This window comes from Ictidomys tridecemlineatus, unplaced genomic scaffold (genome assembly GCF_052094955.1).
Source record: "Ictidomys tridecemlineatus isolate mIctTri1 unplaced genomic scaffold, mIctTri1.hap1 Scaffold_163, whole genome shotgun sequence".
Lineage (NCBI taxonomy): Eukaryota > Metazoa > Chordata > Mammalia > Rodentia > Sciuridae > Ictidomys > Ictidomys tridecemlineatus.
This window is the reverse complement of record NW_027521425.1, coordinates 157,501-183,536: the sequence shown is the minus strand read 5'-3', so window position 1 is coordinate 183,536 and position 26,036 is coordinate 157,501. Positions and strand designations below refer to the sequence as shown.

The 26,036-nt window shown below is 47.7% G+C and overlaps 1 protein-coding gene across 1 annotated transcript in view; it reads right to left on the bottom strand.

The window, feature by feature from the left end:
* LOC144372796 (single-minded homolog 2-like) overlaps positions 1–26,036 on the bottom strand; it is a 35,907-nt gene that overhangs the window by 9,075 nt on the left and 796 nt on the right. Inside the window, 3 exon segments of the mRNA XM_078036043.1 lie at positions 15,438–15,546; positions 23,341–23,430; positions 25,716–25,798. Coding sequence (XP_077892169.1) covers positions 15,438–15,546; positions 23,341–23,430; positions 25,716–25,798 — 282 coding nt within the window.

The following is a 26,036-nucleotide window of genomic DNA, read 5'->3' as shown; positions in this document are numbered from 1 at the left end:
ACAACTTAGCGAGATCCTGTCTCTAAATAAAATACAAAAAAGGGCTGGGGATGTGGCTCAGTGAGTTAGTGCCTCTGGGTTCAATCTTCAGTACAGAAAACAAAAAAATCCATGAGTAGCAGTGCCTGTAAAGCACCATGGGAATACGACCTGAGCTTTTCTTATCTCTGATCTTATACTTTACTTCCTCTTATTTCTTACAACACTCCAAAAAACTATTCGTAACCATGTCAAGCTGGATAAAATGAAGCCAGCTTATCCTGCATATTTTAAGAATCAAATTACAGAAATTGCTGAGACCTGATTATCTCGGACCTTCCCCAACTATCATTTTTGTCTAATTCTTGACTCTGCTATGATCAGGCTAGATACAGAGACCAAACAACCAAATATTTGGTTTTTTTGATTTTTTTTTTTGCTTCCCTATGACCCATGGCAATAGTCAACACATCAATCCAAATCGAAATCCTAGACACTTAGTCACAACATTCCTTGGTCTGCATCAATTCTCCCTCCAGTCTGTCATCCTTGATTAGCTGCCTGAAATGATCCCAGGCTGCAGAACTATAAAGTAAATCCCTTCTTGTGGTGGTGGTGGACGAGGAGTTCCCTCAACCATGAGTCCTGAGGGCAGAAGCCCGCGCTGCACCCCTCGGTGTGTGGCATCTCCAACACCACCATCGGCAACGTCCTGGATTCTGCGTGATCCACGCTTAGATGAAAGCCCCTAGTTCTGTTTTTTTTTTTTCCCACCCATGCTGGGATAGAAATTCTAGTTCCATAAATATACTGTCCAGAGAAACAGGCAGCCTTCCTGGTCCTTCTAGAATTCCTCCTGCAGGTCTGGGCATACTTCTATTCTGTTTTAGATTTTTTTTTCTTTTACTCCTCTTTACCTCCCAGTATCAGGGATTGGACCCAGGCATGTTCTATAACTGAGCTATATGCTTGGCCATTTCTATATTTTTAATTTGAGACTTGCCATTGATAAGTTGCCCTCCTGCCTTAGTCTCCCAAGGAGCTGGGATTGCAGGCTGCACCACCTCACCAACTTTTATATATATATATATATATATATATATATATATATATATATATATGTGTGTGTGTGTGTGTGTGTGTGTGTGTGTGTGTGTGTGTGTGTGTGTTGTAGAGGGACTTTTACTTATTTATTTATTTTTATGTGGTGCTGAGGATCGAACCCACTGCCTCGCACATGTGCTAGGCAAGTGCTCTGCAACTGAGCCACCACCTCAGCACGCCATCTCTGTTTTACATTTTAAGGGTAGAAAAGGATGCTGCAATGCCTGTCCTGGATTGCATGGACAGTGTCTCCCCCAAAAGAGATAGATATTGGATCCTAATCCTTACAACCAGGGATGTGTGAAAGAGTCTTTGCAGATGTGAGCAAGTGACAGATCTCAAGACAAGGTCCGTGGGCCCCACTTCCAACAGCAGGTGTCCCTATAAGACACGCAGAGGAGACACCATGTGAAGATGAGGCCAACTGGAGTGATGTGGCCCCAACCAAGGGACACGTGAGGCCACCCAAAACTGAGGAAGATGGAAGGCCCTCCCCTGGAGCCTCTGGAGGGAGCTTGGCTCTGCGGTTCTTTGACTTCAGACTTCTAGCCTCCAGAACGGAGAGACAATACCTTCCTGTTGTTTCAGGCTACCCAGTTTGTGGTAATTTGTTACAGCAGCTGCAGGAAACGAATCCCTTTCCCTGCTGGGAAAAAAATGGTACAAGCAGTCCCTGTGCCCTCCATGGGACTCCTCTACCAGATGGGACTCCAGAGATTATGTAGCTGGTGATGAAACCCATCTTTTGGGACTGGGTCTCCATGTCCCAGTACAATCTCCCCCACCCCCAACACTACACCTGCTAGTTGGGGGGTAGATGGACCAGGAAGAAGACATGCCAACCCAGGGGAGAGAGGAGTCTCCTAGGGAAGAGCAAGAAGGCCCTTGCCACTAGCAGCCTCTTGATCTTGCCCTTCTCCGTTTTCAGAACCATGGGTTTCATAAACCTGTGTTCTTTATAAATCACCCCACCTGTGGTATTTGGTTGCTGTTTTTTTAAAGAGAGTTTTTTTATTTTTTATTTTTTTAGTTTTTGGAGGACACAACATCTTTGTTTGTATGTGGTGCTGAGGATGGAACCCGCAAGCGCGCTGCCGCTTGAGCCACATCCCCAGCCCAGACTCTGCCACTTTCTATTGCCTTATACTAACTTGCCCACTCCTGATACGTGCCTGGCCCCCTAAGCATCTGAGTTTATGACTACCATGTGTCCTTCAGAGAGTGTTCTTCTCGGCTCTATACAAGTTACTCTAATGTCCTATAATTTTGTCATAACAGTTCTGCTTAAAATTTTGTAAACTACACATTCAGGCCCCAAAGCCTTTCTGGGACATGGCCTGCATTCTCTTCTGTCATTTTGGCTTGGGGGCCTACCCAAAGAGGTGAAATTCTCAGTCCTGTGGAAGGTCATGATTCTCCTGAACCATGGACACAGAAGCCCACCAGGTGTCCCTCGACACCTATCATCAGGTGCGCAGACACGAAGCCCTCCCCACCAGCCTGTCAGGGTGTCTGGGGGAGCGGGGCCTCTCTGGTCTGAAGCCAGATGACTGCATCGTGCCTGGGGTCCCCAGGCACTCCACAGCCCCACAGGAGTGAGGTGGGGGGGGTGGGAAGGCCACAGTCTCTCCTGTGAGGTCTTCACTTGTGGTCATGGAAGGTTCTGAGGTAGACCTGGCACAGCCTCACTTGGAGACCTTCCCTGGGACACCAGGCCCACTTGCCACTGTGGCCCACAGAAGCCCCCCTGGGCTGCGGTGCCACTCACACTGACCCCAGAGGCCTCCCGACAGCAGTGCCAGGCTCTGCTTTTGCTCACACTTGCCTTTCTGGAAGGCTTTGGGTTATTTTTCTTGGGGACCACGATTCTGCAGACCCCATGGACTCCCAATAAAGAACATCTTTAAAAAATGTGTGAAAACCAGCTGACTATGGCCCTCGTGTCCAGTCAGGCCTCTGCAGCCATCTGTGGAGGATGGAGCGGGAGCAGAAGAGGCTGCCAATGTCCCTGTGTTCCTAAGAGAGCCAGCAGGCCAGCTCTAGCTGATCAGAGCAAAGGACTCAAGTGCAGGGTCGGCAGTAGCCATGATGCAGCTCTGGGTGGAGCATGGGAGGGCAGGAGGCTAGAATAGCAGGCCAGCCTGGGGGCCTCCTCTCGGGCCAGGCCCCTGAGCCCTAGCACCGTGTGACAAGACTGAAAAATCACATTGCACAGTTATGCCTTCAGCCTTCTCAGGCTTCTCACATGCTCCCCAAGCCGCCCAGCCAGCTGGACTGAGGCAGCCCAGCCCACGACATGGGTGAGAAGCAGGAGGGATCGAGTCCCCTGCCATGAGGTTCCCTGTGGAAGGCCTCACCCTACTACCTCAGAGCATGTGACTGTGCTGGGGGACAGGCCCTCAAAGAGGTGATTACAGAGGCCTGGGGTCACATCATTCATGTGTCTGGCGTCTTTGCAAGAAGAGAAGATGGGGTCCACAGATGCACACGGGGATGTCCATGTGAGGGCACAGGGCAAGACGCTACTTACAAGCCAAAGAGAGGGGCCCAGAAGGAACCAACCCTGCCGATACCCTGATCCTGGACTTTTCAACTAAGAATTGTGGAAAAATAAGTGTCTGTCACTAAGGCCACCTCGTCAGCAAGTTTTGTCATGGCCACCCTCGCAATCTCGCCCAGTCCCCATGAGGTGAAGGGAAGAAAGGACCTGGGTCCCTGGGTGGGCTCTATGGGGCCAGCAGCTGGACACATGGCCCCAGGAGGAGAGGTGGCAGCCGCTGGCATCCAGCTGGAGTGCAGAGAACTGGCCTGTGTGGGGGCTCCCTCAGCCCTCAAGCAGGAGCTGGACTGGAGGACGTTGCAGCTGGCCAACAAGGTCCCAGGCAAAGAAGGCAGAGAGGTGACGGTGCCCCTGAGAGAGGTGTGGCCCCACCAAACAGAGTGAAGTCGAGAGCCAGGGCTGGCAGGAGAGGGGAACTGGTGCAGGGCCAGTGCCTGGACTGCGTCACACAGCCCCAGATGGTGGCCAGGGGACGTGGGAGCTAAGGAGGGACTGGGGGAGGCTGACCTAGGCAACAGACGGTGGCCACTCCCACTGCCTGCCTGCTCTCCCTCCTCAGGCCCTGCCCTGAGATCAGTCCTCAGGCAGTGATTGTCAGGGGCTGGAATCTAACTACCTGGGCTCCCTCTCCCTGTGGGCTCCATAATTCTGGGGCAGGGGCCATACAGGCTCCAGAGTCCCGGGGACTGAGCATGAGCCGCCCATGCAGTAGCCCATAGAGGCAGACTCTTCCTCCCTGCTCATTTCCCTCTCCCCACCCATGTTTCAGTTCAACTAAACAACTGCCCCTGTACTCCAAGCTCAGTGTCTGTAACTGGAGTTTAAGGAAATATAACAGGTGCATCTGGACCCGGGGATGGAGAGCTGGGACCAGGAGGCCTCGCGCTGGCCTTTCTGCCCCAGTTCTGGGCCTGGGGAAGAAAGGGGAGCCTCTGGGACCACACACTGAGGAGGTTTTGAAGTTGCCAAAGTGTCACATCATGAAGTCTCAACCCCACCACCCCGGCTGCTGGCCATGTGTCCTTATTTTATCTGATGAGTCTGGCCTGGGAGAGGAGGGGGTTAGGGCTTGGATCTGGAATGACCCCCAAAGTCTCTTGGTGAAAGCCTGGTTCCCACCACAGCAAGGTTCAGAGGCGGAGCTTTAGGCAGTGAGTGGATCCCGGGGACCCTGACCTCATCAGTGGATCAGCCCAGGGACCAGTCCATTGATGGGTGAATGGAGCCGTTGGAGGAGGCACTCACTGGGTAGGGGTTTGCCTGTCCCCGGCCCTTCCTCTCTTTCTTCCTCTGCAGCTTCCTAGCTCCCATGAGGGGAGGGCTTTCCTCGGCCACGCCTTTCCCCCCATGACATTTCTGCCTTCAGGCCAGCTGCCTGTGGCTACATTCTCTGACACGCTGAGCCAGAAGAGATCTTTCCTCCTCTAAGTGCCCTTGTCAGGTATTTTGGTCACAGTGACAGACACTGAGGGTAAACTGCCAGGTTGGGGTCATGGCTGCACTGAGGGCTGGTGCTGCCCAGGCACAGGGCCTGTCTCGATGTGGAAGCAAGGCGTGAATTCGGGGCCGGCTCCCGGCACTCTGCTGGGTGAACGCCTGGACTCCTTGATGCCAGCCCCTCTATGCACCAGGACACCCTGGCAGAGGGGAGGCTGGGCAGTCACCGGGGCTCACAGTGGGTCCCACCATGTTCGCCCTCCCCAAGCCCGGGAAGAGGGTTGCTGTCCCCTGGTCTCTGGGAGAGCTGCTCAGCCCCAGCCACCGTAAGAGCCCCGGAACGGTCACCATCATGGCCACGATGGCCTTTTCTGGTTTTCTTTGATTTGCCCATTCTGGCCCTGGCCAGGGTCACATGACTAGCGTCACTGGGACCTTTATGATTTTTCAAAGCACAAATCCTCTTACCTTCTCTCAGGGAAAGGGGTTCCATCTCCAGCACCACAAATAAAATAAAAATTTAAAAAGTGAGGATTTTCAACGCCACCGGTTCTCTCTCCCCAGGCTCGGAGGCCTCATGGGCAGCGTCCAGCCACACTCTGAGCAACTCTCTCCCATGCAGCTCAATGCTGCAGCAGAAGCTCCCAGCACGCTCCTCCCCAGGAGCCCGTGGGATGGCTGCCCCCTTGGCAGAACCACTTCCAGCTCCTCAGGGGTGAGGCTCTCCTACAGACTCCATCCAGATGCTAAGCTGTTGCTTCCCTACCCACCTTGGTCTCAGGAGTAACAGGGATGCTTACGAGATTGTGATTTGAAAGAAAGAAAGAAAGAAAGGAAGGAAGGTACGGATGAAGGAAGGAAGGGAGGAAGGATGGTTCACAACTCGGAATCTTCATGTGCACACGGGAGCAAGGAGTCTGTCCAGCTGAAAGTCCTGATTGCCACAGCCTCTGCCTGTGGTGACTCGGGGAGGAGAAAACAGCAGCCACACCCGAGTGATGCCATGTTCTACACTGCACAATGTGGCTGCAGACTTAACTGCCCGGGGACCTGCCGCCCACCTCCGACAAGATACCAGCACTTGTCCTCTAACATCTCTTAGTTAACCCAGCAAAGTGAGAATAAAGGATGAGCCCTCTGGGTCCCTCTGCAGGAGACTGAGCTCCTCTGACCAACTGTATGTACCCACTAAACAGCAGGAGGAGGAGGAGGTGTTCCACTCCATCCAAATTATTCTTTGCTTCATTTGGACTCTCGGAGTATCACTTTGATAGTGATACTTCGGTGACTGGAGCATCCCCTCTGAAACATGCAGATATCCCCAAATCACCTCCATTGGCCGATCAAACACTGTTCTATTCACTCACTCCAAGCTGATTTCTATCGTGGAACATGAGCATCGCCAGCAGGGTCAGGGTTCAGCAACTGGACTCTGCTTAGGTTTGACTCCTAGATCTGCCACCTCCCTGATGAGTGACCATAGGCAAGTGGCTCTACCTCACTGGACCTCAGCATCCTCAACAGTAGAAGGAGAAGCATGCACACGAGACTCCCCCTCACTGGGTTAGTAATCTGCTTAATCCCTTAAACCAGTCCCTGACCACAGTTAAGTGCTCAGGGGTCAATTCTTCTCTGGTTATTGCCATTATTCATAGCTGGTGTGCAGACTTCATAGAGAAGCTGGATTCCAAGTCCACAATCTGGAATCCAGGCAATTCCCCAACACCCTGCACCTGCCAGCTTCATGAACAGGCTCTGGAGAGGATGCTCAAGAACTGGCACCTGTGAGGAAGCCCCTCTGAGGCTTCAGGCTCCTCCGGACACTGTGCCAGGCAAGGGATGCCCCCTCCCCGGCCAGCTGCCTCCCAGGCCCAGGTGGTACTACTTATGGAGGTGGTGCGCATAGTCTCAACCGTGCACATGATGGTACAGCGTCTTCTCAATCAGGTCCTGTGGCTCGTAGCCTGTCAGCTCGGTCACCCTGGGGGAGGACGGCAGCTCCGTGAGTCACTCTGCTCTGTAGATTGCCTTTCATTTAAACTAATATTGGTTTTGCCAACTAATCAAGTGCTAAAAGGCTCAGGGGGGAAATGTTGATTTTGGAAACTGAGAGTGATCTTTTTTACAAGAAGCAAATCTTTGAAGTCTCGCCCAGTGCAGGATGTAGCACTATTTATGAGCAGGAATGTTCTGAAACCCCTGGCTCAAAGTGTGTTTGGGATGGCTTAGGACTGCGGGCTTTTTCAGGGGTGAGCTTATCTGAGGGCACATAGGAGTGAACTTTGATACCAAAATGGGGAGGAAGAGGCTATGATGAGAGCAATCCTCTGTTTCATGCAGAGATCACGTTTTGCATTTTGTGGACGGGCACTTGGGTTGCTTAAATCTCCACTCCATGCTGGACACTCCTAATGGACACAGTTGATCTCTGGGACCCTGCAGTTGAGTGATTCCTACTAATGGGAATTATGGAAAATTGCAGATGTTTAAGCCTCATATCACTAGAAGATTATCTCAGACCACCCAGGAGCAGTGGAACATCTGAGGATATTGTGACTAGAGGGAAGACCCGAAGCTCTCCATAGAAATGGGAGCCTCTATCCAGTGCCTGTGGGACTCCACCCCTCTTTATTCCGTCAAGCCCTGGGCAGATTAATTTCAAATTCCAGGTCTTTGAAGAACAGTAGCTGTCAGCATCCAAGACCACCTCTGCACTGACGGCCTGGGGTGGCTCTGTCTGTAGGTGAAACTGCATGTGGCAATGGTTGGGTTCCCCAGCTGCAGCCCCCGAGCTGGGAGCTGTGCCTTTAGAGGGGGTGGCCCTAAGCCAGTGTTGTGGTGACAGATATGCAGAGACAGATGAAAGAGGAGGACAAGAAGAGATTTCAAAGGCTGTGAGACTATGGTGAGAATCAGTCCTGGGGGCAGCAGTGAGGAGGGAGCACCCAGGAAGGCCAGGGCACCCGGGAGGGCCTGGGCTAGGGACCTACTAGCCAGGATATGAAATATGTAAAATATGAGCTGCAAATTAAACTGGTCAATGACCTCAAGACCATTCTCGAGCCCGCTTCCCCTTCTGCTGAGCTCTGCTGGGGCTTTGGGTGGTAAATCTCTGGAAGCCTCTGGGTTCCCAGGAGGGGCTCCCAATTTGTTGTGCACATCCCCATGGTGTTCCTACAAGGTGGGAAAGGAATGGGGCTTGAGGCAGAGACTTTACTGCCTCCAGTCCAGTCATTCAGGGTTCAAGGGACTTGTCTAAGGGCCACCTAGAACTTCAAGCCCCATAGGAGTCAAACTCCATGGCAGGAAATTGAGATGTCTGGCTTCCCCCAAAAAGAAAAACAGACATCTCCACAGCCTCCTCGACGTCAAATTATAGAACAAGGGCCCTGAACGTGTAAATGAATCAGAAACACATGTATTGAGTTTCTCATCAAAGTACATACTGGCTTTAAAAATTAAAGGGAAGGGGAAGGGCTTGGCAAGATGCCCTCTTGGTTTTTTCCAAACCTCTAGTGTCTGAAGACCTGTCACAAGGATCTGCCAAACCCCAAACATCGCTGGGTTCACCCATACTTAGCAAAAGCTCCAGTTACAATTTCAAAATGAAGTGCCACAAACCCCTAGGTACCTAATGTAAGGTTATGCTGAGTTCAGTTTTGCCTGGGACCATCCTGGGTAGCATGCCAGAGGGCCCCCTGAAGCCTACCACCCTTGCTCCTGTGACTTGGAGCCACTGGGCCTCTGGCCAAGCCCTTGCTGTGGCTCCTGGGGTTTGGACCAGAAGCTGACACCTCCACCCAGCCTGGCCACTGCTGTCCCCCCAGTGCTGGGCCAGCCCAAGCCACTATGCCCTGGCCCAGAGGCCTTTCAAAAACCATAGTAACTGCAACCAAAGCAAGACCACAGTGACCATGAGGAATTCTCCAGTGCTCTTTGGCCCCTGAAGCCCTCCTCCATGAAGGAGTTTAGAAAAGCCTTAGGCTTTACTAGAAGCTTCCTGATACTTAGCAGGAAGTATTGCAGGGCTTAGGTGGGGACAGGAAGTCTCCTTTGAGTTCGTTTTTCTTCCAGGGGAGGGAGGGGTACTGGGGATTGAACTCAAGGGCACTTGACCACTGAGCCACATCCCCAGCCCAATTTTTTGTGTTTTATTTAGAGACAAGGTCTCATGGAGTTGCTTAGCACCTCACTAAATTGCTGAGGCTGGTTTTGAACTCACGATCCTCTTGCCTCTGCCTCCAGAGCCACTGGGATTAGAGGTGTGCACCACTGCACCCAGCCTTTGAGATCTTCACCCTTTTTCTCTAGTTTCTCCAGGGGTGCAGCTCTTACAGGGAGGTTCACAGGCCCTCAATGGTACCCCACAGGCCGTATCTGAGGAACAGGAAGCAGCCTGTCTTGCAGCTAACCACCTGCACCCTTTGCTGGAAGACCCTCTGCATTTCACAGTGGTGTGGGCTGAACAACTTGAAAAGACTCCACATCTTCCCTCTGGGACACCCCTTTTTTCCTCTTCTAGAGAATTCACTGGATCTCAGGGCGGTTTTTGTTTGTTTGTTTGTTTTTAATTGTCTGAGAAATATTAGGAGGCAAAACAAGGGAGAAAGTAGTTGGATTCTCCCTAGTTCCCTCGGTAATGACCTTGGACAGCCAATTTCCAGCCTGCTTTCAGAAGTGATTCCTAAGTTGGGAAAGAAGTCTCCTATCACTGCATGGCCCACTGCAGGAGGCAGCTGGCCTGGCCTCCTCCCCATAGGGGCTCCTTCTGCAGGGCAGGAAAAGAGCATTTGTCACCCTTGGGCCACCCTCAAAGGTGTCATCAGCTCCCCCAAAGAGTCCTAGTTGCCCTTGGCTTGCAGTTTCTGTGACAATAATGGTGACTCTCTAACACCACCTCTTGCTGCTCCTCTGTCTTGGATGGTTCTGAGATACAATCATGGTAAGCTCAAGTCATTTCTGTCTCTACCTCCTGCCCCTACCTAGCTGTGTCTTTTAAAAGTAAAAAAGTAAGAATAACAAGTAGTAGCCAGGCACAGTAGTGCACACCTGTAATCACAACTACTCAGACAGCTGAGGCAGGAGGATTTCTTGAACTTCTGGTTCAAGGTCAGCCTGAACAACATAAAAAGACCCTGTTTCAACCAAAAAATATGGGGGGAATATAATCAGTAAATCCTAGCTTCAGGACACACAGGAACCAAAATGGATATATCCCCTCTCCTAGAAATCTCAATCACATATGCCAAGTTAAAAGAAGTATCTGACAGCTCATTCCTGCCTGCACAGTCCAGGAATCTATGGGATGAAAAACAAGGTGGCCTTGCAGGCAACTGAGGCTCTGGGTTTGCAGCTGAGGCTCTGAGTTTTCTGTTATTCATCTCTCATCTAATTTCATCCTTCTCTAGTCTTGTGGTAGCCAGTGCATGGACAGGTCTCTCATTTTGCAGATAATAAAATGGAAGAGGCCCCACAAGCCAAAGCCTCAAGACCATACATGAGCAAAAACATCTAATTATCCCCCACAAAAATACAGTTATTACTTGCAAAAATAAATTTTAGTTAAAAAAATAATAAAAAGTACAAAGACTTTGAGGCCAGCAGCCTGCCCTGGGAGAGACCTGAGGCCTCTCTAGCACAGCCTCCAGAGACAAGAATTGGTGTGCCTCTGCCTCACTCACGCTCCCTTCCCCCAGCCCAGACACAGGCAGGGCACTGGCTGAGCTCTGGTCAAGTGTTCCCCCAGGGAAGGCGACCTCTCTGCTCTCAGCATCTCCAAATCCTTGTATTCTATTCTTTCATTTTACTGAGCAGGGAAGTGAGGACAAGATAGACAGGTGATGTTCTGCTGCAGATTACACATCTGGACCATCAATAAGAAGCAGAAACAAGTCAAGAGCCAAGTCTCCTGAAGAATGTCTCCAGGAGAGGCCGGGCTGGTGGCTGCCCATCCTGGCCCAATGCAGCTTAGAGCCTGGGACAATTAAAAACCAAGGGAGCAGGGGTTGGGGGAGCAGCTCAGTGGTAGAGCTCTTGCCTCTCGGTGGCAGGTGCTGGGCTCCATCCCTTTTATGGCAAAAATAAAATAAAACAGAACAAATGAGGGGGTCGAGGTCCAAGGGAAGAGCTCAGAGTGGGGTGGCCGAGGAGGGCCAAGGGGAAGGGTCAGCCTGGAATGAGGAAGGCACTGGGAGGAGCTGAGGGGAAGGAAGACCCTGGGGTGGGAGGGGTGTTCCAGAAAGAGAGGACAAAGACACAGATGCCTCCTCTTCTCCCCACCCTTCTCCCTCCTCTTCAAAGGAACAAATGTTTCTAGAAAAGCTTCCTAGCTGTCTCCAACTGCAGAGTGACTGATAGCTGTGGCCTCTCAGGGAGGACAGCAGAGAGGATCCTGGAGGCAGTGGGAAGCTCAGAGAGAGGACGGAGGGTAACAGGCTCCTGGCGCACAGCAGACTTCCTTAACCCACGTCAGCTACCTCTGACATTGTGGAAAAACATTGCTAGTAGGCTCTGCAGGTCACCTGCTCCTAGACGCTGGAATTAGCCAGAACAAGTGACCTGTCTGGAAGACGGATGAGGCCAAGGAGGAGGGGCTGGACATGGAGGTCCCGGCTCCACAAGGCTCACCATCCCTCTCCCTCTCTGCTCCCTTCCTTCAGTAACAACGAGGACAGCCACCCTCCCGTGCAAGGGCTGGGCTGACTGTATTCACCAGACGTGGTACCTCAGAGGAAAGCTCTACTTGGCACCTAAGAATGTTATCACTGTTAAGCTCATGATCACCAGCCCTGGATGATGGAACATTCCAGGGTAAGAGTGACATCTCTGTGCTCTAAGTACTCACTATGGCCTGGGACCTTGCCCAGGAATCCTCAACAAATGTGGATCCTCAACAGGGGCAGCTGCTACTGTGGGACTGTCCAGCATGCAAAGTGGAACTTGTGGGCACCAGGGCAAAAGTCTAACCTGAGCCAAAGTCACTTCTGGTCTCATGGGATGAAAGCCAGCCAGGTTGGACTATCCCTCTAAAGCACCAGCCCTTACGTGGGCCTCAGAAGCAGCCATGAGCCAGTCACTGGAGACGTCTGCCCTGGTGGGGATGATATGTTCAGTTCCCGAGGCTTCCCTTCTGCAGACATCCTTGAGTGTGAGGCGGAATACTAAGTACCCAGTGTAGAGCACGACCAGCTGTCCGCCCCCCCAGGGCCCTTCATACCTTGTATCCACTGCACTTCAGGCCTGCATTTCTTTTTGCCAGGACGCACTTCATTCGGAGGAAGAAGGACCTCTCTATCTCTATCTCGTACTCTGAAAGCAGGAGCGAGGTTCCATGGACCATGGTCCCACCTGCTTCCCATCTCCCCCCACACAGCATCATGAAATTCCCAGGGCCACAGTCAGAGGCCTGTTCCTCTGTGCCCCGACCCTGACTCTGAGACCTTGCTAAGGTCTGGGTGAGGAGGAAAGAGACTGGCCCTGTCCTGGTGTGGCTTCCATAGGCCCCAAAAGAGAGCAGCTCAAATCTCAGCCACAGCCTGGAGGCCAGCCTGGAGTCAAGGGCTGGGCCTGGCAGAGCTCCACCGGCCACCATCACCTCCTAGAGGCCACAGAGTGGTTTGGCATCGGGAGAACTTCCTGGCAGTCTTGGGGTGGGTGCCTGAGATACCGTGAAGGCCCAGAAGAGTCTGACTCCCCTCAGGTAGCAGATGCTAAGTGTCAGTCACAGCGTAGGCTCTTTCCCTGGCAGAGGGGGCCAGCCACTCATACCTCCTGCACTGTGGGGGCTGGGTGCCGAGAACCACCATGGCCAGAGCAAAGCTTTGGCCCTCATTTCTGGCCCTGGAAGGAGCAACCCTTGTCTCCACCTCCCCAGGGAACCCCTCACAGCTTAGCTAAGCCAGACCTTCCTTTCCTTTCTTTGAAAGGCCCTGTGCATAAAGAGTTCTCACTCTTGCAAACATACAGGAGTCCTCCTCGGCTTTAAAGGACACCAGCCCTCAGAGACAGCAATAGAGAAAGGCCACACCTCTGAGTTGAGGGGCTGTCACTCCACTCTAAGTAGACATTTGTTGGAGGTTAATAAGTTTATCTATTTATTTATTTTGTAAATAAATACAAGGCCCTCACACATGCTAGGCAAGTCTCTAGCACTGTGCTACATTCCCAACCCTTTTCCATTTGAAACAGGGTTTCACTAAGTTGCTGAGGCTGCCCTTAAACTTGTGATCCTCCTGCCTCAGCCTCCTGAGAGGCTGAGATTACAGGCATGCACCATTCTGCCTGGTGATAAATTTATCATTAAAAAAGGATTGGGCGGGCATGGAGGTGCATACCTGTAATCCCAGCGGTTTTGGAGGCTGAGGCAGGAGAATTGTGAGTTCAAAGCCAGCCTCAGCAACTGTGATACATTAAGCAACTCAGTGAGACCCTGTCTCTAAATAAAATACAAAATAGGGCTGAGATGTGGCTCAGTGGTCGAGTGCCCCTAAGTTCAATCTCCAGTACCAAAAAAAAAAAAAAAAAAAAAAAAAAGGCTGGAGTGGCGCAAGGTCCTCCTCTACTGTCCCTGAGGGCACTGCCTCATGGAAGTTTGGGAATCAACTCAGAGGCCTCCTTGGTTCCCCCAGCTGGACAGGCTATGTGCTTTACCCACAGTCCTCCTGTCTGAACCAGACAGATGTCACTGAGGTGTGGAAGCTCACATCTCAAAAGTACCACCTGGTCTTACTCATCTGGGGGGAGGGTGCACTTCTCACACATTTCACCATAAAACAATGGGGTTCCATCCAGGCAGAAAATCTGTGAGTGAGAAGAGCACTGTGTGCTCAGGAGCCTTCCCTGCACCACTGGGCTGGCGCTGCAGGGAGTCAGCATGGGACCCTAGGCCCCCAGCTTGTTGCCTCTCCTCTAGGACTGCTCTCCACCTCAGCCTCAAACCCCATAGAAACAGGAGTAGACGGGCCTCACTGTCCCCCCAGCTTCACTTACTTTCATTCCTTCACCACTTTTCCAGAGGCTACAACACAGGAAGGGGAACATGAAACCCAGGGCAGCAGCAGAAGGCCACTGCCAAGCAGGGGGCACCCTGTGCGGTGTTTTAAGCAACAACATGGTGTTCTGAGGAATTCTCTAGGATTCCTGCTGTCTGTGTCCAGCTTTGAAAACACACCAGAGTGGAAAGATTAGTCATTGTTGTTGGGAATGACTCTCAGCATCATTTTTTCATGTTGATTTAGATGCCATCCCATCCCAACGACTATCGCAGGCTGTAGTTATAGTCGGGCCCCGTCTTGTCTCAGAAGCTGGCACACCAGACTCTCTCCTTGGAAAGGAACAGCGAGATCAACTGCTGCTGGACAACTGAGCATGCGCTTCTGTGGTCCCTCCTCCGAGCCTGAGGGTAATCTTCCCCAGGAGGGAGCAATAAGAATGAAAGCCATATTTCTCCTCCATGGCTAAATGTCCTCACCACTTTGAAGTCTTTTATTTACATTTTGTTCCACTGGGGAATTGGGGCCCCATTGGGTACTATAGTCTAAGGCATAAGTGAGACCCATTAGCCTGCTGGCCTCTCTGAGCTGTCCACGAAGTTAAAAGGCCGGGGTCCCGGAAAACTTCTGTATCTTCCCAGCATTTGTTCTAATTTTGTGATGCCCAGGGCATCTTAACTGATTTGTGCTATGGCAAAAAAAACCCAGACCCCTGCTCAGAGTAACACTTTTAAATGCATAAAATAAAATGCATATAGTTACAAAACAAACCAACTATGTAGGAAAGTAGTTATCCCAGTATTTAAACACATAGTGGCACACCCTGAACATGGATGTAAGTGTGCTATTTTATCACTACATTAAAAAACAAGGTTCAGTGGTGGGTCTCATGACTTCCAGAATTTTGCAGTAGCCACAAGCATAAATGATATGTTGACCATGGCTACAAGGTAACAGGAAAATAGCAAAGCCACTGTCCTCCTGGTCTCAGGATGGTTTACAGTCTGTGGTCATAGCAAAGGAACTGCTGTCACCCAAGGGAATTTCAGGTATAGTTTCCCCCAGGCAGTTTCACAGCCCCCTGGGCTGTATCCTCAGAAGCTGCAGCCCAGGTCTAGACCCGTGAGGCTGCAACCTGCAATTCTAAATCACGAGCACCTTCATCCCCAGCAGCTCTGAATAGTCTTTGGCAGTAATGGGGGCTGGTTTAAATAATGTGGTTTAAAAGACAGGGGCCAAAATGCACCTCCCACTTGATGGGGCCAAGTGTTGCCCTGGTAACCCCTAGACCTTGGCAGGTGTGGGAAGCCAAGCCCTGGGTCATAGTTAAGAATGTGGCCTTGTTTACTTTCACCTGAAGGAACTACCTTGGAGCAGGTGATGGTGAAGAAGCGGGTGAGCGGCGAGGACAGCTGTCATCTCGTTGTGGTCAGATGGATGGATGTACTCATAAATACTGTTGCCTGTGAGCTCCACCTGCAGGGGTGGGAGGAACAGAAATGTCACCATCTCTCCAGGGTTGGCACCAGGGGAAAGTGCAGGGTGTGCCACATGCTCACACCCTGCTAGGGTCAGGACTGGAGTCTGCCCACGACCCACACCTGTGTCAAACATGGAACCTTTGCCTCCCCACAGCCCAGCTCTGAACTGCCTTCCATGCCTGAGAAGCCAGAGGGCCAGGCCTGAGCTCAGAGCCCAGGAGGCCCGAGTAGGAAGGAATGTCCTGGAGGGGCCTTGGAGGGGCCTGGGCAGCGTCCTTCAGAGACAGCTCAAAATGGACTCCAACTCTCTGGGCTCTGTCCTGCACCCCCACTCACATGCTGCCTGCCTGAGATAGCCACTGCAGCCCTACTGTGCTCCCTCCCAGAGCCGCGTCCACTCCACCTCTCAGAGCTGACCAAGGGACCACGGGAGGCTCTACTCTGACAAAGCCCCTTTCTTCAGCAGCTCTGAACCGTGTGCCTCAGGCACTGCCAGGCCTCTCTCACATTGCCAGAAATGTATCTCTGGCTTTCCTGGTCCAAGATGACTGTGCAAATTCTACAGCTCTGGCCCAAGGGTGCGGCTGTGTCTCTGTGTGACCTGCAGGAGGGATTGGGGCCACTCCAGCCAGCCACATGACGTGGTGGTTATTTCCTGGGGTTGCTACCTCAACACCAGTGTAACGCCTCCTTCCAGACATGCCCCACAGGGGGGCCCCATGGCAGCCCTCCAGCCGTGTCTGTGTTGGCCTGGACCTGGCTCTGCAGGAATGGGTGGTTCCAGAAAAACCCCACTACTGGAATGTTTGCACAGAGGGCCCTGGAGGTCCTGTTCCTGACTGCGAGCATCTTTAGAATGTTCTCCCAAGCACGGATGCCACTCAAGGATATGCTATTGAGTCCTGGAGACCTGCACCCCTTCACAAATGGGCAAAGGCACAGAAAGTTTCAGAAAGAGCCACCAGGGCAGTCTTCTGAGTACTGGGACGCAGTCCTGTTTTTAAGACTCCTATTAGTAGAGTTGGGAGTGACAGATAAGGGCAGTTGTCAGTGTATTCCAGTATTGTTTGGAGGAGCATCAGGAAGAATGATGGCAATTTCAACGCAGCCAGTGGGAACCCCAAAGCCCAGCTGAAATAGTGCCCTTGGGAGGCAAAGGACCTTGAGTGGGTCAGAAGAGTCTTCACAGCCCTTCCCAAGGGAGGTGTGACCCTAGGGAGCACAAGGAGGCTGTGGCCGTCCTGTGTCTGGCCAGGGCACATTTGGAGACTACCTGCTGTCAGTCAGAGGGTCATCTACGAAGGGGTAGCCCTGCAGGTGCCATGTGCCAGGTCCCACAGCAGCATAAGGCCAGTCAAGTGGCTCAGTGAGAAGTTCTCCCGGGAGCCTCCAGGGCCCTCAGCTCTTCACTTGGAACCAAAGGGCCCTGGAGAGGTGAAGTAATGTACCCCACTCCTCCCAGCCAGTTCTCCTAATCTGTCAAGATGTGGCAAACTGCCTTCTTTATTCAGAAGAGATTGTTTCTGGTCTGCTAAGTAATTTCATCCCCTCAGAAGGCTTGCATGGCTCCACTCTCGGCATTGTTCCTGGAGCATCTCCTTCAAATATGAGGCAAGCAGAGCACAGAGAGAATCCTGTTACAGACATCCCCCTGTCACCTCCTCACAGCCACCTCCCGAATCTGGGCCTCTGTGATGGACCTCAATGGAGATTGGCCCATGTGAAAAACGTTTACGTCATTTTGTTGGGAAAAGAGAGAGAGAGAGAGAGAGAGAGAGAGAGAGAGAGAGAGAGAGAGAGAGAGAGTAATGAACCTTCTTCTTTCAAGTCATTCCTGTTACCCCTTAAAAAGTTTTAAATAAACCAGCAACATTTAAGCCAGCCACATGAGACAGAGCTATGGGGCACATTATAGAGTGCTATCAAAATGGGGAGTTTCAAGCTAAACACTAAAGGAGCTGGATTTTTAAAATCATTATTTCAATGGCTTATTATATATGTGTTTATTTATATATTTATTCTGGGGGCTGCAGGCTGAACCCAGAACTTCAAGCATGCTAGACAAGCACTGTGCCATTGAGGTCCAGCTTATTTTAAAATAATTATAATAATAATAATGTTTTAGTATTGGCCTATAATGGATACTCTTATCCATGTTTTAAGGGAAAAAAATGATCATTGTGGTTTGCCTGAAATTCTTTTTGAGAGAAAAATAGTATTTTGCGGGGCTGGGTTGTAGCTCAGTGGCAGAGCACATGCCTAACAAGTGTGAGGCCTTGGGATCAATCCTCAGCACCACATAGAAGTAAATACATAAAGATATTCTATCCATTTACAAAAAAATTTTTAAAAATTAAGAAAAAAACAGTACTTTACTAACGTCTCTGTTGAGAAACACCTTTAGGGACTTGCAGGAAAACTTGTATCTCTACTAATTAGGGGTTTTAATCCCCAAATCTTTTCATCTATTTCCAAAGTTCCTGTTCTCATCAGAGATTGGAGAACCAGGAGGGGCAAGAGGCAGGGAAGGAGGGCTTGATTTTCTGAGTTCTTGGTTCCATTATAAAACGGACAGGAAAACACTAAGACTGTCTAGGAAGTAAAACAGCCGTCAAATAAAGGAAATGTTTTTACAGAACAAATTCTGGAATGATAAAACAGTGCTGACCTTAACTCAAAATTATGGTTGACATATGTTTCCTGTATTTATTTATCTATTCATGCTTTTCAATGCCGGAAGAAATGTGACTACCTTGCAGGAAAAATATTGTGTGTGTGTGTGTGTGTGTGTGTGTTTGTGTGTGTGTGTCCGTCTGTCTGTCTGTCTGTCTGTCTAGAGAAGGAGAGAAAACTCCCTGGACTCATACATCAGACTTATTAAAACAGAACTTCGATGTGATCCCTTATTATTTGTAGAACCCTGCTAACTACAAAATGAATGACTTTTCTACTAAGAGCTTTTTTATGTTTTGCTGAATAGCTTTTCCTCCTGCCAAGAAAACTGCCTATGATAAATACAACACTAAAAGGGTATATTCTGTGGGGAAGGGCAGAGTCACTCGGCACTGGGGAAATGCACATTACTCTGTTTTGGATGTTTTGCTGAGTATGGTAAATTGAGCATTTAAAAATAAGATGGTTAAGATGGTTTGGGTTTCAGGGTTCAAGTTATGTCAACAAACATAAAACATCATCCTTTCTCTTTATTTCAAAAGTGAAAAAATTTGGTCTTGTGCCTCTAACTTACACGGTTGCTGTTTGTATTATTGTGTTTCTGGTATCAATCTCAAATATTACATTTTTCTTTATGTGTCTCATAAACAGCTATTTTATATGAAAATGTATACCAGTAACCTCAATGTTATATAACATGGAACTTTGGTAAGGAAATCTGAACCACAAGGATATTTAAAACTATATATAGCAGCTATACAGGGATTGTTTTTGCTTAAATATAAGTAAAATAATTACAATAATAAGAACAAAAAAGGAATCAAATCCGTTGGTAAATGTTCAGTGAATGTTATGGATAAGAGTGCTTCCCGGCACTACTTTTTCCAACATATTAAAATATGTCTGTATGTTTTTGTGCTGCAAACCTGACAGAATCCCCAGGTTGGATGCAACTGTTTTCTAATGCTCAGCCTCTGGACTAGGTGGACAAACTAACTGTATTTTCTGCTTATCTCTGCCATTTTTAATACCACAGTTTAACAACAATGACCTCTTGTTTACTAGCTTAAGATTTAAAAAAAAATACACTGTCATAAGACGTAGATTTTTAAAAATTCCAATACTGGAATTAAAAAAAGTTTAATGAATCCTTTTTAAGCCTGGTGCAGTGGCACATGCCTACAATCCCAGCTACTTGGGAGAATGAGGTAAGTTCAAGGGCAGACTGAGCAACTAAGCAAGACTTGCCTCAAAATAAAATAAACATGGTTTGGGGGTATAGCTTAGTGGTAGAGCACTTGCCTAGTATGGAAGAGACTCTGGTTCCATCTCCAGCATTTAAAAGAAAAAAAAAAGGCTTTGGGTTTGAAGAATATAAAGAATCATTTTTACATCCTCAAATGTATAATTCAGGTATTTAGATAGTACAGATCAAAAGCAGGACAAAACAGAACAATTCCCTTCTGCTGTGAATTTTCACACAATTATGGCAGAACTGATGGGGGAAGGTATGTTCCTGTGACCCTCTACCGAGGAGTGTAACCTTGACTTAACATGAACCTCACTTAATGAGACAATGTCACTGAGAGTAATTGAAAGTTCTAGGAACACAGACGAGCACCATGTAAATATAAGCTATTACTACAATTGCTATTCACCAGAAAACATTTTAAAGCATTACTCTGTCTACTGGGTAAAATTTTATTAATATTTTTGTGTGTATGCTGGGGATTGAACCCAGGGCCTGGCACAGAATAGGCAAGAACTCTACTACTGAGTTCTATCCCCAGTCCGTAAGCCTATTTTATTAAGGTTTTTGGTTTGTTATATTTGTCCAATTCTTTGCTAATAATGAAAATAATCTAAAGGGTGCAAAACATTTTTTAAAAGAGTAGTTGGGTATTTGACATCCTATTCAATACTTTATTTTACTGTTTAAGTAAAGAAGACAGAAAAAAATACACATTGCAATTCTACCTAAATTTCCTTCTATGGAGTTAATCATGAACAGAAGGCAGATCTAAGAGAAAAGTTTGTTGTTGCTTATTTAAACAGTTCACTGTGGAACACTCCCCAGCCACTGACCAGGGGCTCACACTGTCATTAAAGTGTTTTTGTAGCTGCAGACGGAGGCTAACACAACTCCATGGAGAAATCAGAAAAAAATCATTTGCCCTACATGATCAACTTGACTTATCTTTTTTACAATTGTCCTTTCATAGGCAACAAAGAAACTAAAGGAATCTCTACAACTTGCTTAGAAAATGGTCATACCTGGACTTTCTTCCCTTTTAAAACAACGATACAAAGTTGTATTTTTGCATATGATGAAAAAGAAACATCATGCTTTTATGTTGCCTCCATTTCCTCATGTGGAGTTAATCTTGACAGAAGGCTTAGTCATTACCTTTCCAATGTGTTGGTCATTCTTAATTATTGTGTTCATAATCAACAGAATCTTTTTCCCACATAAAAAGAGTCTGTGTGGGGTGCAAGGTAGGCTGGTAGGCTGAGCTGCCTGAGTGACAGATTGCTTAAGTTGTGCTCAGTACCTAAAGATGTGCTCACATATTCCAAGTGACCGAGCAACCCTAAGAGATGCCCACCAAAGGACTCTAGTTGCAAACTGTGTTTAATGAAAGTGAGGCTTTCTGGCTTTTGTATAGCTCCCTATACTTCACAAATCACACAAAATAGTTATTCTGATCTGTTTCCCAGCATGATCTGAAAGAGAGACAGAGCAGACTTTACCATATTATTTAAAATATAACCCCAGGACATTAAATTCCTGGATAGTTGAATTTATTTCCCATTTTGTTTTGACTGCTAGGGATCTCAGATATAAATTTAATACTGAAAAATAGTGGTCAAATTGATTTCTGTGATCATATGCAGAAATAAAACTTTGTATCCTTGTTTTAAAAGGGAGGAAGGGCCAGTACTACCATTTTCTAAGAAAGTTGTAGATTCCTTTAGCTTCTTTGTTCCCTGAAGAGAAGACAATTGCAAAAAAAAAATAAGTCAAGTTGATCATGCAGGGCAACTGGTTTTCTTCTGATTCCTCGATGAGGTTGTGTTAGCCTCCATCTGCAGCTACAAAAACACTTTAATGCCAGTGTGAGCCCCTGATCAAAAATGTTTTGACAAATCATCTTAAAAATATATGAAATGTTTTATCTTATTTGTGACAATATTGTAAGACTATCAAAAGTAAATTATAATTTTAAAAGGTAAATAATCCACAGATTAGGTCAGAAGTAGAAACCAGTCTAGGTGCAAGTAAATAATTCTGATTAATTCTAAAAAATGTAAAGTAATAAATTTCTTTTTTCTTTCCTTTCCATTTATTTGTGGAGGATTGGGGATGAGGAGTGGGCAATACTTATTCAGCTAAGCACATTCTCTACCACTAAGCTGCTACAATCTCCAATCCCATAGAAATAGTAAGTCTAATCTTCTCAAAACATTTATCAGTCTGTACACATATTTATCCCTCGGTTCACATAGATGCAAGAGTCAAGCTTTGGAGGTTTGGGTTGTGTGCTTGCCTAGTATATGTGAGGCACTGGGTTCAATCCTAAGCACCATGTAAAAATAAAATAAAAATACTGTGCCACCTATAACTAAAAAATAAACATTAAAAAAAGAATCAAGCTTTGATAAACTATTTGGGATAGCAGGTCCCATAAGAGAAGAGAGAGTAAGAAACAACCTTCTAAACTATTTTAATATGCAATCTCCTTTAACAGACTTTGCATAGGAAACACATAAGCCCATTTGGATGTGGAGAAGGATGTGCATACATTGGAAGAGATGGCTGTAAAATAATGAAAAGTTTTTTTTTTTTTTTAATGTACTGGCAGAAAAAGAAAAGGAATACACCAAACTCGGGTTCCCAAATTTGGTAATTTTGTTTTTCAATGAGAAAAACTCAAGAAACATTAATAGGCATGTTCCATTTGGGCTTAACTGTGGGAGAAGGATGGAAAGAACAGGTCACTCACACGCTTTTTAGGAGCCCTTGTTCTGTCTCTGTCATTCATTGAAGTATGTCCTCACTTGTGATGAAAAGTCACGCTGAGAGCTCACAATATAAAGGAACGTTTAGTCCTGGCATGTATAAAAAATGTGACTTTTATCTCTCTGCCCCACGCTTGTTAAATCAGAGATGTGAAAGGGAAACCCAGTCTGCTTCTCCTTGTCCGGGCCATCCACAGGCCCAGACAGCAGCCTGACCCTCAACCCAACCCTCATCTGGCTGGGGGTCCACAAGCTGAGGTCATCTTTTCCTTCTAAGGGAGGAACCCCCTTTTCAGAAGATGGTTTCACTTTTCCAGAAAAATGGGTAATATTTAAATGTTCTAAAGAAACCAGAACCTCGCAGTGCAAAACAGTAGTAAACTGAATTTTATGAGTTTCTATCACAAGCATATAAAATGCTTTACTGAAACAACCACTGAACTGGAAAAACTCAGGAAAAATGACCTTGAATTCCATGTGAACACTCATAAATCTACCCCTTCCCTTTCTGTCTCCCCAAAACACATGCCGCATAAATCCATGTTCTACAGAAGCTTCCTCTCACCTCACAGCAACGCACAATACCATGTGCAGCCCAGCATGTGTGGCCTGACTGTAGGTCCCCTGGGGAAGCTCTTTTCTGTGCCATCTAACATCACTAGGTGAGCAGGTAGGGCAGGGCATACATAGGACAGACTCAGAACAGGGCTGGCCACAGTGAAGACATAGTGGTCACAAGCCTCAAAGGAAAAAGAAAGGAAAAAGGTAAAAATGCAAAGAAGAAGAAGGAGAAGGAGAAGGAGAAGGAGAAGAAGAAGAAGAAGAAGAAGAAGAAGAAGAAGAAGAAGAAGAAGAAAAAGAAGAAGAAGAAGAAAACTGCATGGGAATCCTATTAAAGAGAAATTTGGGGTTGGGGGTAGAGCTCAGTCATAGAGCTTGTTCAATCCCCAGCACTAGGTGAGGGTGGGGGTATTTTGCAGTTATGAATAATGTTCATAAACTAATGCAGACTCATTTTCAGGCTAGGCAAAGCTGTCACAATCTGCTACAATTTAATCGAATATTTTGATTGTACATAAAATTAGGCCATACCTACCTGGGACAAACCTAAATGTACAGAAGCCATCTCGGATATATACATGATTTTGCCATCAGATGCTCCCACAAAAACAAATCCATCCAAAGTCTGAAAAAGAAAACGTATCAGGGTAAGAGATGTTAGTTCTACAGCAGCATTAAATCTAGAAATTTTGCAGTCACTGGGCTGGAGGTGAAGTGGGAGGAAGGCATAAAGCTCAGTGGTGAAGTGTTCGCCAGCATCCATGAGCCCAGAACTGGGGGAAAAAATCAACACATATTTGTTAAATTCAAAACAGAAGCCAGGGCCATGAGGACCACAGGTGACAACATTCAAGGTTTATTTCCCAAGCCAGGCTCTGAAATGCTTTTAAAGCACTTTAAAAACAACCTTACATCCACATCACAAAAATCATGTGAAACATTTGAGAATTCCTATCATGCTCACTTTAAATGTAGTAGCTTTATTGTTTGGAGTTATTTTAGCACTTAGCACAAATCCAGAGTTCTATGGTACTTAGGGGAACATCCACTACTATATAGACCATTTAAGTCATAATTGGCAGTCATTTATACCACTAGGACATACTCATTATTTGCCACAATATTCTAGTTACCCATAAGTACCATTTGAATAATAAATTCCGACCACTGCTGCTCCCCAGAAAATAAAACAAAATACCTGATTATTTTACCAGACAAAGTCTATAGAATTAACTATTTCAACTTTGTAAGAGATTGAATAACTTTTGCCAAATTCAAGGAGAAAAAGTATCTTCCAAAAAAATTAAAACTACCCAAATGAAATTCTGATTTTTACCTAATCCCTCTAAAAATAAGATAAAACTATAAGAGATAATTAAGACAAATAAAAAGGTAATGATTATTTTTCTGTGTCAAAGACTTAACTTTTGAAAAAGGAAACTGTACTTTGTTTACTCATTCATATTTTAGATCCAGAACCAAAGAAAAGCAATAAAGTTTGTGAAAGACCCATACAATCCGCAGTGCAACTCCCATAAAAAAATATTCCAAATTAATTTCTGGCCACAAATTCTATTTTTACAGCATGTAATTGAAACCAGATTACCTTTGGGTTTTCTACTCTCCCCCTTGGAGGTGGGCTATAAAGAATGTAGCAGAAATGAAACTTGAAAGATATCCTTACATTCTGCTGTCTCAAATACCGTTTGCTGCAAACATTTTTTGCTAACTAAATTATCACTACCTTTCCCTGTGCTAGGTTGAGACCAGCAACTTGATTATGTCTTACTTTCAGGTTTCTAACTCAGCTACAACACATTTTCCTAACAGAATCTGGGACATTTCAGAAATATAAACTATAAAGCAATTTCTAAAGTTACAGACACTTTGATGTATTTTGCATAGTTGCTAAACTCTAAAACCATTAGAGATACATTTAACAAAACAGATCTCTTGCAACATCTAGGAAAACAAATAAAAGTGAAGAAATTATCATAATTAAATTCTAAACGTTACCAGCAGTAGCTTAAAAAATAATATTCTTAATTGAAAACATGGAGTGTGCTTTCCTAGCTTCAATTACCTAATTCACTTACATGTATAATAACTGCAAAGACAGCCATTTCACACACCACTCAGGAATTAATTAAATGTAAGACCTCTGGAAGTGTTGACTTTGCCCACCAGACTTTCTCTGAAGTTCCCCGGCAAGCACTTAGTTGTCCCTGATATTAGTGTCACTTATAATGTGGACAGTATGAAACACGGAAAACATCCAGCGCAAAGCTGGAAGGGCGGGCAGACGGCGAGCCGAGGGCGTGTGGGCCAGGCTCCCAGAGAGTGTTACCTGGCCGGCTGCTGTGCCACCACAGTTCTCTTTAGTTGTGAAAGTTCCGGGTTTCAAATATTCCCCCATTTCCTTCTCCCTCGCACATGTATTTTCAAAAACAACACACACACACACACACACACACACACACACACACACACACACTCACACTTGCTAAACGCTGCCACATTGTGGCTCAATGCTTTCTGAACGGTGCTTCTCTGGCTCCAGAGCCTGGCCCGGTGTCTGGGACAAACCGAAGTAAGGTTGAAACGATTTAACCACGTTCAGGGGCACCTTTCCGCCTAGGTCTGGGTGAGCTAGAAACTCCTGGGGCGCTGGGAGGGAGAGGGATGCAGGCTGGGGCTGGGGCTGAGGCTGTACCGGACAGGCTAAGCATCCACGCTTGGGTTTTGACCCTCCCGGGCGGGAGCCACCCCCACCCCTGGGACTTCTTCAGCTTGGGGGCGGCCTGTGGATTTGTGCCGCGCACCTCGAGACTCGGGTGGCAGGGTCGGAAGGGAGCCCCCGCCTGGGCGACTGGCGGCGGCGGCGCTCCTCCCCCGGCGCGGTGGTTCTACCTGCAGCAAGTGCGATCCCAGCTCCTTGGCGACACTGTCCAGGGGCTCGGTGCGACTCGGCTGTCCCCATGCATCTCCTAAACCTGGACAAGGAAATGAAACAACCAGTAAATGGCCGCGTTCAGCAAGAGGCGGTGGCGCCACGCAGAGCGCTCAGAGCCTGCACTCCCTGAGCTCCTCGAGGCTGGAGCGTGCCCCTGCTTCTCGTCTGCCCAGCATGCTGCAGCCTGTGCCCTCGCAGCCGCCCCTTTGCCCTCGGTTTAAAAGAAAAAGACCTGAGGAGGAATTCCCTTCGAGGGCTCCAGCAGAGTGCCCCTGCGC